The 15658-nt window shown below is 40.0% G+C and overlaps 1 protein-coding gene across 1 annotated transcript in view; it reads left to right on the forward strand.

Annotated features, from left to right (window-relative positions):
* fbxl17 (F-box and leucine-rich repeat protein 17) overlaps window positions 1-15658 on the forward strand; it is a 356455-nt gene that overhangs the window by 2857 nt on the left and 337940 nt on the right. Inside the window, exons 3-5 of the mRNA XM_017702746.2 lie at window positions 938-1060; window positions 1370-1627; window positions 5368-5499. Coding sequence (XP_017558235.1) covers window positions 938-1060; window positions 1370-1627; window positions 5368-5499 — 513 coding nt within the window. The remainder of the gene's footprint in view (window positions 1-937; window positions 1061-1369; window positions 1628-5367; window positions 5500-15658) is intronic.

Here is a 15658-nt window from a genome sequence, read left to right on the forward strand (position 1 = left end):
GCAGCACAGCAAAAATAAACTCATCTGGTATCTGTATTAGGAATATCACTCTAATACTGTGAAGGATACTGTGCTCATGCTGCCCTTACAGTTAGAGCCTGTGCCCACTGGAGTCTCAGATCCATATTCTTGACTGACACGATGTGTTTTACTGTTGTAGCCCATCCACCTCAAAGTTCGGTGTGTTCTGTTTCCGGAGATGCTGTTCAGCACCGTTGTAATGCACGGTTATTTGAATCACAGTAGCCCTTTCAGCCCAAGTCTGGTCATTCTCTGACCTCTCTGACCTCGTTGTTTGCATTTATCTGTCCAAACTCTAGAGAGTGTTATGCCATGATCAAACTCCTTTAGATTACATTTTTTTCCCCATTTTTGAGTGTTAGCGGAAGCTCTTGTTGTGTCTGATGAGACCCTGTTGCCACGAGATGATTGAGTAAGTACATGATATGCAGGTGTACAGGCGTTTCCAATAAAGTGGCCACTAACTTATAAAATCATGATACTTGAGATAAATTGTAGTCATGACTCTCATAGCTGTTAGGATTAATGTCCAGGAGCGCAGCCAGTTGCTAAAAGTAACACTAACCAGTCTAGAGAACCTAAAAAAGTTTCTAGGCCTTTGGGCTTGTGGTGCTGCAGGACTCAACATGATCTGTGACAGTTCAGTGGTAGAGCAGTTCCTCTGAAAACTGGAGCCTTCACATTTACTTTGGCTCAGGTGACATGGCCTGTTTGCTTTTTATATTGGTTGTATGAAGATAATATAATATAATATTCATGCTCTGTTTACAGCAGAGTGAATCTTTCAGTTTGTCTTTTAAGTGGAAGGGCCTGAGTGTTGAACTGTAAATGATCATCTGTTATCGTATTTAAACCAAGCGTGTGTTTAGATGACACATTTAAAAGACTTATTTATTTATTTATTTTATTTTTCTAGATTTTTTCTCATTTGTCAGTGAAAGAACGTTGTCTTAGTGCTTCTCTGGTCTGCAAGTACTGGCGGGACCTCTGCTTAGATTTCCAGTTCTGGAAACAAATTGATCTCAGTGGCCTCCAACAGGTTAGTGCTTCACTTGTGTGCACTTTTATATTGTTGTTGTTGTTGTGATGATAGGAGAAGTTAATAGAGGAGGATTTTTTTTCAGCTAATTTTGACAGTAAAATAATAGCAAAATTAACATTATTTTGTTCCTCATTAATGTATTTACTAAAATTTGTACTTTATTTTAGATTTTTTTACAGTTCTTTGCAATGAAATAAATGCGTATTATTCTGTTTATAATTATATTTATTTTATAAATAAAATCTTTTTGCCTCCGAAAAGAGTTCTATTTCCCTTTAGGTAATTGACCTTCTCTTTGTCCTACAGGTGAAAGATGACCTCCTAGTGAAGATAGCAACTCGGAGACAGAATGTAACAGAGATCAACATCTCCGATTGCCGGAACGTTCAGGACCATGGCGTGTGTACTCTGGCCTCTCACTGTCCGGGCCTGGTCAAATACACAGCATACCGCTGTAAGCAGCTCAGTGACCTGTCCCTCTGCACTGTAGCCTCCCACTGTCCGCTGCTGCAGAAAGTTCACGTGGGCAACCAGGACAAACTGACCGACCATGCACTGAAACAGGTCTGTACAACGGCCTAATCTTTGTTCCTCCCTTCACGTTGTGAAGTGGTTGGATTCTGGTTTGCTTTGGGAAATGTTTGGGTGCTTTTGATGAAAAGAGATCCAAGGAAAACTCTTTAATAACAGCAGCGTTCCTGAAGGATTGTTGCACATCGGAGTTGTGTGTTTATAAGTGGAACCAGGAGGGCGTGCTTTATTTAGGTGGTACCAGTCAAAAGTTCATGTAAATCAGTTTTGTGATTTTATATTGCTGCTGTCGGAACAAAACCTCGTATCTCCGTTTTTGTCACTTTTCAGTTTTTGGTATAGTCTAAATATGTCTGCTGGCCTTTACATTGTGTGTACATTTCATGATGAATGGGCCAAAAGAAACAGCCCAAAATGACTTGGAAAAATGTCTGGTTCCTTTGACTTACATTAAGAGTAGAGTGTGTTTTTTCCTACTCTTGTAAAGTCACTATTTTGGAGGTACAGGGTTTTGGTCTGGCAGCAGCGATAAGCAGTAATAACATATGTGGTGTAGATTTAGCTCTCTACTGAGGTCACAGCAAAATTGGGTTAATTTCACGGACTAAAAAATCTAAAAAAAAGAGAAGCAGAATATATATATATATATATATATATATATATATATATATATATATATATATATATATATATATAGTAGCCTAGCCTACTGATTAATTAATCCATTTATTATTCATTTTTATTAATATTTTAATAATATTTATCAATATTACTAGGAACGCATGAAGGCCAAAAAAAAAATGTTATTTCTGAATTGCAGACAGAAAAAAACAGACTAAAGGTCAGATAGTTTCTGTGGTTGACCACTAATGTACAAACATTTCATTTAAAAATATGAACATTAAAAAAGTATTCATTGCCCAGTGTCCAGGAGGCCAAGAGAAGATTATTAAATTATTTTTTTCACAATATAACGAATAAGTAAAAAAGTAGATGAAACTGTTAGGTGCGCTGTTGCTGCATGTCTTGTGTCTTTGTTTCTTATTGTTAAATCAGTTATTTTTTCAGTGATTTTGGTCACAAAGTGCCATCACCAGCCCTCTAAGGACCACTGGGTCCCCTGCAGGATAGGCCTGAGGACCAAAAGAGGGTGGTTCGCGCTGTGGTCTGTGGCTCAGTGGTTGAGAAACCTAGTCTGAAATACAAGCAGATAGTATTCCTTAATGGTTAAATTGTTAAGCACTGAACAATAGGCAGTTGGTGCTAGGCTTCACGTTCTGCTTCTGAGATGAAAATACCGACCCATGTTTTGACATGGTCCTCTCCGATGTCTACAGATTTCATTGGGATTGGTAGGGAGCGCCATGTGAGTTTGGCAAGACATGGGAGCCTCGATTCAAAGGACTTCCGAAGACAGCACTGGCACTGTAGTGTTCGCTTGCTGTGAGATATATTTGTAGATTTGGTTTTCCACTGAACTAAAAATGTTCACTCCTGTCAGGAATTTGCCTGTTGGTGGGTAAAACCTACTTCGCACACTGTTCTCATTTGACTTCTTCGAATAGCAGCAATACTGCCTCAACTTCTGAATAGCATAAGAAAACAAGTGGCGGTCTCTGGTATTTAACTCTGCTCTGCCCAGTTAAGGCACAACCCACTCGAAGGGTCCGCATAGCAAATGGAATCTATCACTTTTGTGGAATCTTTGAAAAGATTCTGATGTAATGTGAAAAGCGTAATTAAATTAGCTGTTTTTGTGAGGTCACAAAAACCGTTACTTTTATGTATCCCTTTATTCAGCCTGCAGCAGTTTAGCCCTGATGAAAGGCACACTAACAAGAACAGCCAGTTTAATTCTAAGGGATAAAGCGAAGTATTGTGGTGCAGCTGTTTGACTGTTTATGGTACGTAAAACCCACAAAAATGCCAAAAGAGGACCTCAGGGGGGGAAATAGGCCCCAATACTGTTGTAGTAGATGGAACTTAACTGAAGCAAGCAGCATATCAGTGGTAGGGGATTATTTCGTACTTACTTTAGATGAGCAATAGTAAATATGCTAAGTGCAAAATCTGTAGCCTTATTACTTCCAGGGCCGGCATCACCAGCAAGGACTGCAGCAAATCAAATTTCATTAAGTATATAAAGATAAACCATGTCAAACGGCACAGTGACCTTTTGTAGCTTTGAAACCATTTCTAAGCAGTATTATATTCGTTCAAGCTCAGCATCTTTACTTGTGACACTGACCACTGTTTTTACCAAAATAAATAAATAAAAAAAAATTTGGGGGGAAAAACAGTAGATAGATCAAATTTACATGGGATCCTGGTGCAATTTCCTTTTTTCACAGGTGCAACTCTGATTTTATTTTTTTGTCCGGATAAGCCATGTTGGTGTTTTTCTCCCTTCTCCCCTGAGAAAATATCAGGGCGACTTTCCTACTGTTTTTCCTTAAACTCAGATCTCTGCGATTTATTTATTTATTTATTTAACCCGATTTTCTCCCCAATTTAATTGCCTCCAATTCCTCCCGCTAGTTAGGACTCCCCCAATCACACGATAATACCAGTGCTGGGGGGGAGAAGGGGGCTAACAGACGTCTGCGCTGAATAGTATCACGTAGAATGGAGGGGAGAAGGGGGCCCATCCTATCCACCCAAAGAGAGCGAGGCCAGTTGTGCTCTCTTGGACTCCCGGCTACGGACGACTGCAGCATCACCAGGGATCGAACTCACGATCTCCTGATGACAGGACCAACGCTTAGACGGTTGCGCCACTCGGGAGCCTTATCTCTGTGGTTTTTGGTGGATTTTCCGGGTGGTGTTGTATCGTGTTGGAAACAATGTTTTTTGGCCGCATTTTACATATTAAACATTTTCTAATCATGCATGAAATCAAGGCTGATTAGAGGGACTGTTATAATGGAAGCTGCATGTATAAATCACTGTACAGTCACATATACATTATATGGCCAAAAGTATGTGGACAAATACATTTACAGAACTCCAGCTGACGCTTGGTATTGCACATAGTGATCTTAGGCTTCTGTGCAACCACTGGGACATGGAAACCCATTTCACAAGGCTCCTGATGCACAGTTCTTATGCTGATGTTGTTTCTTAGACACTATTTGGACCTCTGTAGTGAGTGATACAGCAGAGAACAGGTGAGTTTTATGTGCTACATCCTTGGTCAGCACTTGGTCAGCTCAGTGTCAACTGTTTGAAGTCCGAGCTGTTGCTGTCTTCCATTTCACAATAATAGCACTTACAGTTGACTGGGGCAGATCTAGCAGCGATCAAATTTCACAAACTGACTTGTGGCACAGCTGGAATCCTGTGAATGTGCCATGTTTAAAGTCACTGAGCTCTTCAATGGGATCCATTCTACTACCAGTGTTTGTCTATGGAGATTACATGGCTATGTGCTTGAGTTTATATACTGGTTAGTGACAGGTGTAGCTAAAACACCAGAACATAATTAGGAGGGCTGACCACATACTTTTGGCCACATAGTGTCACTACATAACAACATTCAGGTTTGTACAATGCAAAACTCAATTTTATTACTGTTCGGATGTGAGTGTGTTTGATCACTGAAGAGATGTGTAAATTATTATTATTATTATTATTTTTACAGATGCCCCCCTGATATATTAATGAATCCATTTAATCCAAAAAAGGCTAAAGTGTGAGTCTTTTTCATAAACAATCTTATTGTCTCTTGGTACACCCCTAAGATGTCAATTTGTTTCCTTCCTCTGTCTGTGTAGCTGGGTGAACACTGTCCTGAGTTGAAAGACGTCCACTTTGGCCAGTGCTATAACGTCAGTGACGAGGGCCTGATAGCGCTTGCGAAGGGCTGCCCCAAACTGCAGAGAATCTACATGCAAGAGAACAAACTGGTAGGTGCCGTCTGTCCTACAGGCCTTCACGTGTGGGCATAGGTCTTTTAAAAATTGCTCTCCTTGTTCACGTCCCTCATAGCAGCTTCCGCTCTCTTGGCGCCTATGTATTGGTTCATCTGTTTCTAATGGAAAAGTGATTCTTGTATGAAAAGCCAGGCTCAGTGGCGTGAGACTATACGTGGTAGGTAAGGCATGGTTGGCGGGAACTCGTAGAGGAGTTCATGGCTGAAAGACGAAACTTCTGTAACTAAATGAAACATGGGGTCCAGATTAACACTGTTGGGGCCTCTGGGGTTGTACCCGCTTTATGCCAGCGATAAACCACCCGCCCGCTGCTTATCCTCCCAGGACAAAACAAAAGCAGATGTCCTGGTAATAACTTTCTGATCTCTCTGGTCTTTCTTTCTTGCTCTGTTCTTCTCTCATCCCATTTCCCTTTCAGTATCTCTCTCTAATATCTGTCTTTCTGTACCCCTTTGCTTTTGAAGTTTGCTTCCACCCCTCCAAACCTACCACAGCCTACTGTGGGTGCTACTCTTGGTGAACATGTGGACCTTGTTTTGAAACTTTTGTTTTTTGGGTGGACAATGTTAGAGGAATTTACTGAATTATTAAAAAGAGCTCTGAGCTAGGGAATAAAAAGGGGGTCCTGTAGTGCATCTCTTTTCTGTGGTGTTTTTTTTTTTTTTTTTTTTGTCCTGTGGTCATAAGATGTTTCAGATGCCATTTGTTATTGAGATCTGTGGTCTGTGAATAATGATTTGCACTCACACCAAAAATAGCTCCAATGCAGACGTGTCCCGAGGGAGTCAATGCCACCAATTAGTCAGGGTTGTCGAAAGTTTCTAATTGCATGCAGCTTCTTCTTGTAAATACCCCTCCTGAGATGCTGGGCCTCTGTCCGGCCAGTGGGGGGCAGTGGTGCTCCTTTTATAAACCGTGTCCGTTGTGATGTGGCGTTGGTCCATAACAAATCCTTTGAGATTCTGTTTATTAAATACGGATACAATCACAGCCTACACTGCAGGAAACAGGAGACTTAGCTGTGCTTAACACCTCGTATTTATTCTCAGATCAAAAACGTGTCGTTTCCCCCTCCCTTCTTTGTTTCAGTGTGGTGCGTAGCCCTGTTGTTTCGTTTAGCCCACTTAAGTCTGTTAGCAATAACTTGCAACATTAAAAACAAATCCATCACAATAAAGGAGGGCTTTTAGCACCCTTTAGATCAGGTTGCTCGCTCATCATTTCCAGCCGTCCAGATGTACAGTTTTGGCAAGAAGGCCATGCCGGCCTCTCCTTCTCATTATGATGTTGAGGAGCTTGAACTGTGTTTTAGAGGAAATGTTATGTCTAGCTGCTCTGTTCTTCCTAAGAGCTTGTCATTAAGGTCTCTTTCTCTATGTCTAGAAGGGAATTCTAATGCAATGCTGTTGTCGAGTACTATCGCTTTTTTTTCCCTGAGCTTTGATTTCAAGACAGTTCGGCATTGATTCCAGACAGTAATGAAGCTCCGCTTATCTTCAAAGCTGAAAGTTTTCAGTGAGCTGACGGTGAGACAAAAGCATCTTGAGTTATGCTTGAATGGAATTGGAAGAGAATAGTTAGGACTGGACATTATGTGGTCCATACTACCCTACTGTGATACTGCTTTTCAGGTTTAGCTGTATGGTTAGCTGGATGTTTGGCCCACGTGAAACAGTAGCATGTCTGTTCCCAAGCAGTTCGTTTCTGGCTTTTTAATATATTGTTGTGCACTTTACTCGCTGTATCATTCACCCTACAGTTAACTGCAGTTATTACTACTGTGTGTAACTATATGGGATGTTTTGGGCGCTTCGTATTGTTTTAGAAGAGCAGTTTGAAACTGATTTAAAAGAAGAAGATGGAACAAAACATGGATGGGCTCAAATCAAAGCAAGCCAGTACTCTCATTAACTCCATAAATATCATGCATTTCTGATTAGGGCTGAATGATTAATTGTTTATCATACTGAATCATGATCATACTATTGAAATTGAAATTTTAATCTGAATTATAGCCTATATTATCAACAACATTTGTCTTTAATTTTGCGTGGGGAAATTTAATCTAATGGCACAGAGCTCATGAGCTGCCCGTAGATGAGTGACCAATCATAAGCAGCCAGACACCCATGATCTGTGATATCACAACTGCAACTAACTAGCAGTCTTGAGGCAGGAAAAAGGGGATATTCTGGTCGTCTTGGCCAAAATAGCAGGCATGAACTTCCATTTATTGAAAATAACTTCAATTTACATCACAGTCGCAATTTTGGTCAGATATTTTTGATATTTTAGATTTTGAGATTTTCCCCAAATGGTTACTGTGAAACATTTGGAATAAATGTTTATTAATAAATATGAATTTTACCAATGTTGCGCAGTCCTAATAAGAGGCACAATTTAACTTGCTGTATACTTCCAGCAGTATCTGTCGAGACCAATACGCCTCCCTGAAGCAATGATTACAAATGCAGTTTTGTAGTGTACAGTAAACGTGTATTGTATTTCAATATCAAAATTGGTTCTTACTTAAAATGCAAATTGCCTTGCTGACCTCATTTCCACATTGATTTAAGTCGTTTAATTTCCATCCAGTTTCGCTGCTTGGAGGGCCCTGTCATTAAGATGTTGATTGGTGTGATGGTTTTAGTTGCTTGACTGCTACTCCACCATCCTTCGCAGGAAGCTGTGATGATAATTGAGGTATAATAGCGTCAGAAGCATTCGCCCTGTTGCCAGGATACAACAGTGGACAATGACTTTGTTTTTTGTTGGCATATTTTTCTGGTTTGAAAACAAGATAGTGTTGTTTTTTTTTTGTTTTTTTTTGGCTCCACATATCTCTCAGCTGCATGTGAAAGGACCAAAAGGACCATCATCCTCTCTTCTATCCTCTTTATCTCTGAGGTCATACTGCCTAAACTGTAGTCTCACTCACTCTCTCACTCTCTCACTCTCTCACTCACTCTCTCTCTCTCTCTCTCTCTCTCTCTCTCTCTCTCTCTCTCTCTCTCTCTCTCTCTCACTCTCTCACTCACTCACTCACTCACTCACTCACTCACTCACTCACTCACTCACTCACTCACTCACACTCTCTCTCTCTCTCTCTCTCTCTCTCTCTATCTCTCTCTCTATCTCTCTCTCTCTCTCTCTCTATCTCTCTCTCTCTCTCTCTCTCTCTCTATCTCTCTCTCTCTCTCTCTCTCTCTCTCAGTAGCGAGGCACCGTCAGGTCTGCCCCTGACATCTGAATCTCTCTATCGTGACGGCACCGAATGTTTTTGGTGACAGATCGCACAATTGCGCAACTCCTTTTCAATGAAGGCCCCTGGCCTCTATCCTCCTACCCCTGGGCCCTGCTAATGGAGTAAAGTGATCCTGTCTCTGTCTCTTACAATCAATGATGAATGGGGATGATCCGTAGATGGGCCTGCTCTTCCTTCCTCCCTCCCCGATCTGCCTTTCTGCTCCTCTGTGCTCCACCTCACACAGATAATTGAATAATTAAAAAGCTGGAACTTGTTTCTGTGCGGTCTGTGTGTTACCGCTTTCCTCCACTTGGTCTGCCAGGAGGATATTTTTTTAATCAATATGATTTGGGAGCATTCAAAAGTGCCAGCAAAAGTTACAGGCCTCTGAAGAGTATGTTCGGACTTTTGAGAGTAGCGCTGATATGATTTTTTTCAGGGCAGATACTGATTATTAAGAAGCAGGGTACCAGTTATTGATATTTGGGGCTGATATTCATTTACCATAAATATGTTTGCCATGTGAAAATTTACAAATATGCAGCTCCTAATCAAAACTTACATTAAATGAATAAATATGAGAAAAATATAAAAATATAGTGCTTTGAGTTTTAGACAGTAGCAACTTTAAACATTTTAAAGTAAACAGAAGAAAATCATGTACCTAGATCTCAGTGACATGCAATAGTCAGTGACGTGTGTAAGAAAAATGGAGCTTAAAAAAGGGGCTCAAAAACTTTAAATTCAAATATTTACACAAATATATTTACTCAGTTTTTATATAAGCCAGATACATGGTGTGGCTCACTGACAATGTTGAAAGGACATTAAGGTCAGAACTTGTCTTTTCAGTATATGGGTGCAAGCATGAAAGCTTAGATACAGGCTAAAAACCTTAAAAAGCCTATACTAACCAAATATATAAATACATAACCCCAGTAAAGATATTACAGTAAGCATCTGAACAATCATGCAGTGAAAATTGTTGTAAAAAAAACATATTTGAGCTCCTAAAAATGCAGTGTGGGTTTTTACACTGTGACTGCACTCATACACAGAAACCTCTCTCACACAAAACAAATGTGATGTTTCGGACAGGGCTTGAGCTGCACGCACGAGTCACATTTGTTCGGCTAGAGTGAGAGAAATTATATAATCGAGTGTGTTATTCTTTTCCTCTCGCTGTGGAAGTGAAGGCAGGCATTGTTTATTACTGTGTCTCTTACAAACACTGAAAATTGGAATTGCTTAATATGGGGCGGGACATACAGACTAAAGAGCTGTGTTTATTTTTTTATATCATGGTTTCATCAGACATGCGCATACAAAACGAAGAGTGATTTTATCTGCAAGTAAGCAAGTCAAAGAAAAATGTTGAATATCGGCTGTGGTAATTGGTCGGGCTGATAATCGGTCGACCCCTAGTTTATGTTTATGAAGGTTTATAAAAATACAGTTTAAATGAAGATATAGTGTAATATATAATATTAAAGATAACCGTACCATTGAATTTAAATAATTCTGATTGTCTTGTGCCCTGCGATGGACTGGCGACCTGTCCAGGGTGTATCCCAGCTCAGTGACCGCTGGGATAGGCTCCAGCACCCCTCCACCCCTTGTAAATGTCTCCCTGCACAACACGGTGGGAGTGCATGTTTACATGGTTATTATCTGAACAGGATACAGCCATAAAGTAAAAAACTGTAAATTTGATTTGATATGATGCAGTGGTGTCTGCATTTTTTGTGTACTGCAAAAAACGAGTGACTAAAATGATTTTCCATTTTCAGTTTATTGGAGTATTCAACGTGATAAAAGCCCCAGTATTTAAACAAAAGCTGTGCTTTATGTCCCATAAGCTTCTGTGTTCGCCCTAAACTAATACACCAGCATAGTCATACTGTATACATGATACAATGATACAGTGTAATACAACACAGTACAATATGAGGCAATAAGATGCCCTGTATCTTTGCAACCCTAATATTTATCAAAGTTGTTCTAGATTGCAGTTGATTTTATGTAATGTAGCACATCAAAACTGTTAAAATGATAAAATGTGCTGTTTTCTTCCCAGATCATGCAGTCTGTATATGGAAAGTAAGCACATTTACATATATCAATCTGAAAAAAAAAACACCCTGTTTAATTCTAACAGATAAAGAAAGGTTGGTGGTGACCAGGGAAAAATGAATTGCGAATTTCATAAGTTCAGGGGGAAAAAAAAATAATTCAAGGAAAGTGGAATAATTTTTAATATATTATAACAGTACAGTGATACTACTGAAACTGCCATTTCAGTCATTAATAAGATAGTGAGAAGTCTGAATGTAAACAGCATCTGTTGTATTTACACACCTAGCACCTGTGTTTCTTCTGAAAGCTTAAAACAGCAATGATACTGACTAATAGCTCAGTAGCTTGGGAAAGTTTCACTGCATGCTGTGTAATTAGTGCTGGGTTTCCACCCTGTCCAGATGGCCTTGGCTTTTAACGACCCGAGTGTGATTAGAACAATATTTGAACTCTGGGGCAGCGTGTAGAAATTGAATTTTCACCTATATTCAGATTTACTGACTATGCCAAGCTCCTGCCCCCACTCTTTATGGGCAAGTAGCTTGAGAACTAAAAGCAATTAAGCAGCATGTTTAGCCAATTACCCAGCTTGTGATGGTCTCCAAATCAAATCTTTTGTTTCAGGCTCAGGTTGAACTTCGCTAAAAGAGCCCCGGCTCTTAAATTGGCCCACTTGTCTCCTTGTCAGGTCTGAACTGCTGAACCTGCCGCTAATGTCAGTGCGAGTGAGTACGTGGGACGACAGGCTCAGAAACTGAAACGGTGTAGAGTTTCTCCGCATTTCAGAGTCTCCCGATGCTCTGGAAGTGAATGGCAGTAATTGACTTCGTTCGACTTTGGGGTTTTTACAAATGAGAGCGGGGAGCAGGATTTTCCGCTCGCATTTTTATTGAAAAGACAATGTGTATGGCGCAAAGTGTGCGGCAACAGTTGTTTGGGAGGAGCGTTAATTATTCTGTGCCAAAAAGTATTTCCGTTATCTGTAAAATAGTCAGAGTTCAAGGCCATTTGCAGGGAAAAATAATAAATAAATAAGTAAGAAGGAGCTGAAGTCACTCCTGACAGTTCGGAGCACACGTGAAACACCCCAGCATATGGATAATAATGTCAATTAATTTGTTCCTCGCAATTAAATCTGAATTCCGCCAGCGATGTTCATTTTGCAGGAGGAGGCGGCTTTTCTCTCCGGCTTTTTCCGCGTCTCCCTCGGCTTCCTTGAAGCGCACGATTTTAATTTTCCCTTGGTGGTGATATCATAGGAAACGGCTCAGCCTGCTTTTTTCAAAGGCACGCACGAATCTGCGCTGAGATTACACACACGCTGATCTGATTATCCCCACTTTTAATTAGCCTAAATGTCTAATGTAAATGGAATTGTTGATGACCTGAAATAGATTAGTATGTGCCCTCAATTTGGCTCTAATTACATGTATGTACCCAGTTATATATTTTTTTTCTTTCCCCATTTCGTTGCTCATAGTCTGTGATGGACTGCGCGGTGACAGCTATGAAGACTGGCAGCTTGAGTGATGCTTGCTGTAAGAATCGGTCAGATGTCTAATGCCCCTTTCTTATTGAAGCTCAGGTAGATTTTAACCCTTAGAAGTTGCAGATATTGCCTGTGGTAACAGAAACATGGTGCAATTTGGTATGAATAATTTTTTGCTAGTAGCACATTGAAGCAAGCAGGGCAGCGTGGGGAAAAGTGCGGATTCTACACTTATAATCTATACCGCGTGTTCCTTTGTACAAGAAAAGGTATTTTCACTTGAATTTGATGACAAGTAATTGTTGTGCATACAGTCTTGTTTTGCAGCAAGAGAAATTATGTTTTTACCACTGGGTGACCTATAAAACTTGGAAATGAGAGGAAATGCTTCAGAATTTTAGGGAAAAAAAAAAAAAAAAAATATATATATATATATATATATATATATATATATATATATATATATATATATATAATTTGTTACATGTCAGTTGAATGGTAATGAAGATGATAAGTGTTGATAAAAATGTTGTTCGTTCCCTTCGATCTCTTGTGCTCGTCAGCACAGACATTCACAGTTTGAGCAGCATTTCCCTCAGATTTTTCAACACGTCGGTGTTTTAAAAAGTGTTTTTTTTATGTAAATGCTTTTTGTATTTTGTCAGATTTTTTTCTTTGTGGAGAGATGTTTTCTCTTGTTGCTCACTAGCAGCTCACCGCAGAGTCACATTTTACACATAGAGAGCCAATAGTAGGGAGGACCAAAAATGACACAAGTATAAATAAATACATTTATGAATAAATAAATAATACATTTTTTTAATTCAATAAATTCTTTTCAATAAAATTCAGTAAATGTTTTTACTTTATACATTTCCACATATCAAAATTTTTTTGGGCCTGTTCTGTATTTCTACATTTATTTATTTAGACTTATGTCATTTTTGGCCACCTTACAACAGTGTCCTAGGTAATGTAATCACAAAGTTACAAGGAAAAAAATCTGTCATTTGCTCATATTAATTCAATATATTTGTGCCAGTCGTGGGCTGGAGTTCAGGGAACTTTCCCTGTGACCGGAAGGTTGCCGGTTCGATCCCCAGTGCCAACAGTCCATGACTGAGGTGTCCTTGAGCAAGACACTTAAACGCCGTGTATTGGGCTGCCCACCGCTCCGGGCAAGTGTGCTCGCTGCCCCCTAGTGTGTGTGTATTCACTAGTGTGTATGTGGTGTTTCACTTCACGGATGGGTTAAATGCGGAGGTGGAATTTCGCCGGTTGTGGGATTAAAAAAGTATCATTTAACTTAACTTATATCAGAGTCAGTTTCCATTCTGCTGGTGGTTTCCTGCAGGAAGGGTTAATGACATTCTGTTATTGAAATTGGTGTCCTTTTGTAACACCCCTCATTTCTTTGCTGTGTATCACATGCATTTGTTAGATCCTGCCTGAGGGTTTTGGTCGTCTCTTCTCTAAATGACGAACACTAGATCGACATGTGTGCCCTCTGCTGGAGGAAGGTCAGACTGCTGAAACATTGCCAAAAACCAAGTGCCTTTGCTCTGCATATCAGAAAAACGAGGTGTTTTAAGTTGTTATCAAGGAGGAGCGTTGGAATGCAGTTTTACATGCCTTTGGGAAATATTATTCATTATTTTACAAAGTTCAGTTAGCCCTTTACTTTCAGTTCTCATTCCAAACATGGCAATTGTTGCCTTTTGTTATCATCTGCATTAAGATGTTAATTCAAAAGCATGAAGTGGCAAATTATATGTAAAAGAACATCTTTTGTAGCTTAGTCTGTCCTGAATATTTTTCCTTTCGGTGCATCGTTAGAAATGAGTCAGAAATACAGATTCAGATGTCAGATATGAATTGAATGTCATTAAATATGTAGCTACTTAATTATTTTTTAATAGTATAGCAAAAGGAATGTAATAACTTTTCACTCCTAAAAGTGAAACATTCAGGACTTGTGGAATGACGACGGGATGTAGCTGCGTCATTTGAAGTGTATATTTACGGAGCGTCAGATGGAGGCCTAAGCAGTCTAAAAGAAATGGAAAGGAAGTGGTAATGACTGCTATCTGTTGTAAATGTGCTTCTTCTAGCCCTTCCCATCTTTTCATAATGTGCAAGGGGAAACTTTAAGAGTGAAAATGTTCCCTGGAAACTTGTCATGAGAGCATCCTGCAATTACGTGTAAATAGAACCAGCTCTCAAAGTAAAGCGAATATTTTTGGCTCTCCCTCCCCGCTCATCTTTAGATCTGTGCAGATCTTGGAGAGAGCGAGCGAGTGATCTGACGTTTAATCAGCGTTAAGTATTTCCCGTTTCCCTTTTTGACACCCAAGACTACGTTTTGGGCTGGTGACGAGCAGCTAAAGTAACCCTTTCTGTAACCCGGACTGGTCAACCAGAGCTTTATTAGTTTTTTTTTTGCTTCTTTTTTTTCTTTTGTTTTCTTCCATCAGACCCGAGCAAATCTTTGCAAATCAGGTCAACAGCACTTATGTCCTTTAGTCTTTGATTGGGCCAATTTCCTCTCCTCCTTCTCACTTCATGTTTGTGTGGGTTGGTTGGGAAATTACTGACCATGTTGCACTTGTTTCCCCCTGTTTATCACAGCTCAAGGAGATCGCTTTGAAGCTGTCCGGTCGATTCTCGGTGGAGAGGAAAAAAACCAACTTTTTCATGTCATTAAAGCCTTGTTTGGAGTTTTGATCACACTTGTTGAGTGGGGAAGTAATCACATCCATTGATGAAGCCCGTGTCTCCTTTGATGGCTTGACGAAGTGAGACAAATTGATATCGATATGTTTTGCTACTGTCTGGTCAAGAACAAAAAAGCCCCCAGAAAGAAGCCGAGCGATTTCTAAATGTCATGTCTGGGCTGTACGATATGAGACTCAGGGAAGCGTCCTTTAAGTGTCTCATGGGAGGATTACACCTTGAAAATCCCTGGTGGACAGAGAGGAGTGCTTTTGAAAAGGTTCGTCTGTTGCAACCTGAGATCGGTGAATTTTTTTTAATGGTTTTTTTTTTTTTGGTTGCTTCACGACTGATCTCAGCTGTGGCTTTGGCCTTTAGGGCCGATCCTCCTCGTACAAGGACATGCTGTTGGCCCTTTGATGGACTGCGTCTCGAGGAAGATTAGGCAGTCGATCTGTGTTCACTCAACAGTTATCAGTACAGTGGATGGTTTCCCAGAAATCTTAATTGAAATATGTGAGCGTCTCTCTCTCCCTCTCTGGAGTGATGTATTTTTTTCAGTGAGAGTGTGTGGTATGTCCCTTGGAAAGCCGCTTGGAATAATTTAT

The sequence above is a fragment of the Pygocentrus nattereri genome, chromosome 28, assembly GCF_015220715.1.
Source record: "Pygocentrus nattereri isolate fPygNat1 chromosome 28, fPygNat1.pri, whole genome shotgun sequence".
NCBI classification, from domain to species: domain Eukaryota; kingdom Metazoa; phylum Chordata; class Actinopteri; order Characiformes; family Serrasalmidae; genus Pygocentrus; species Pygocentrus nattereri.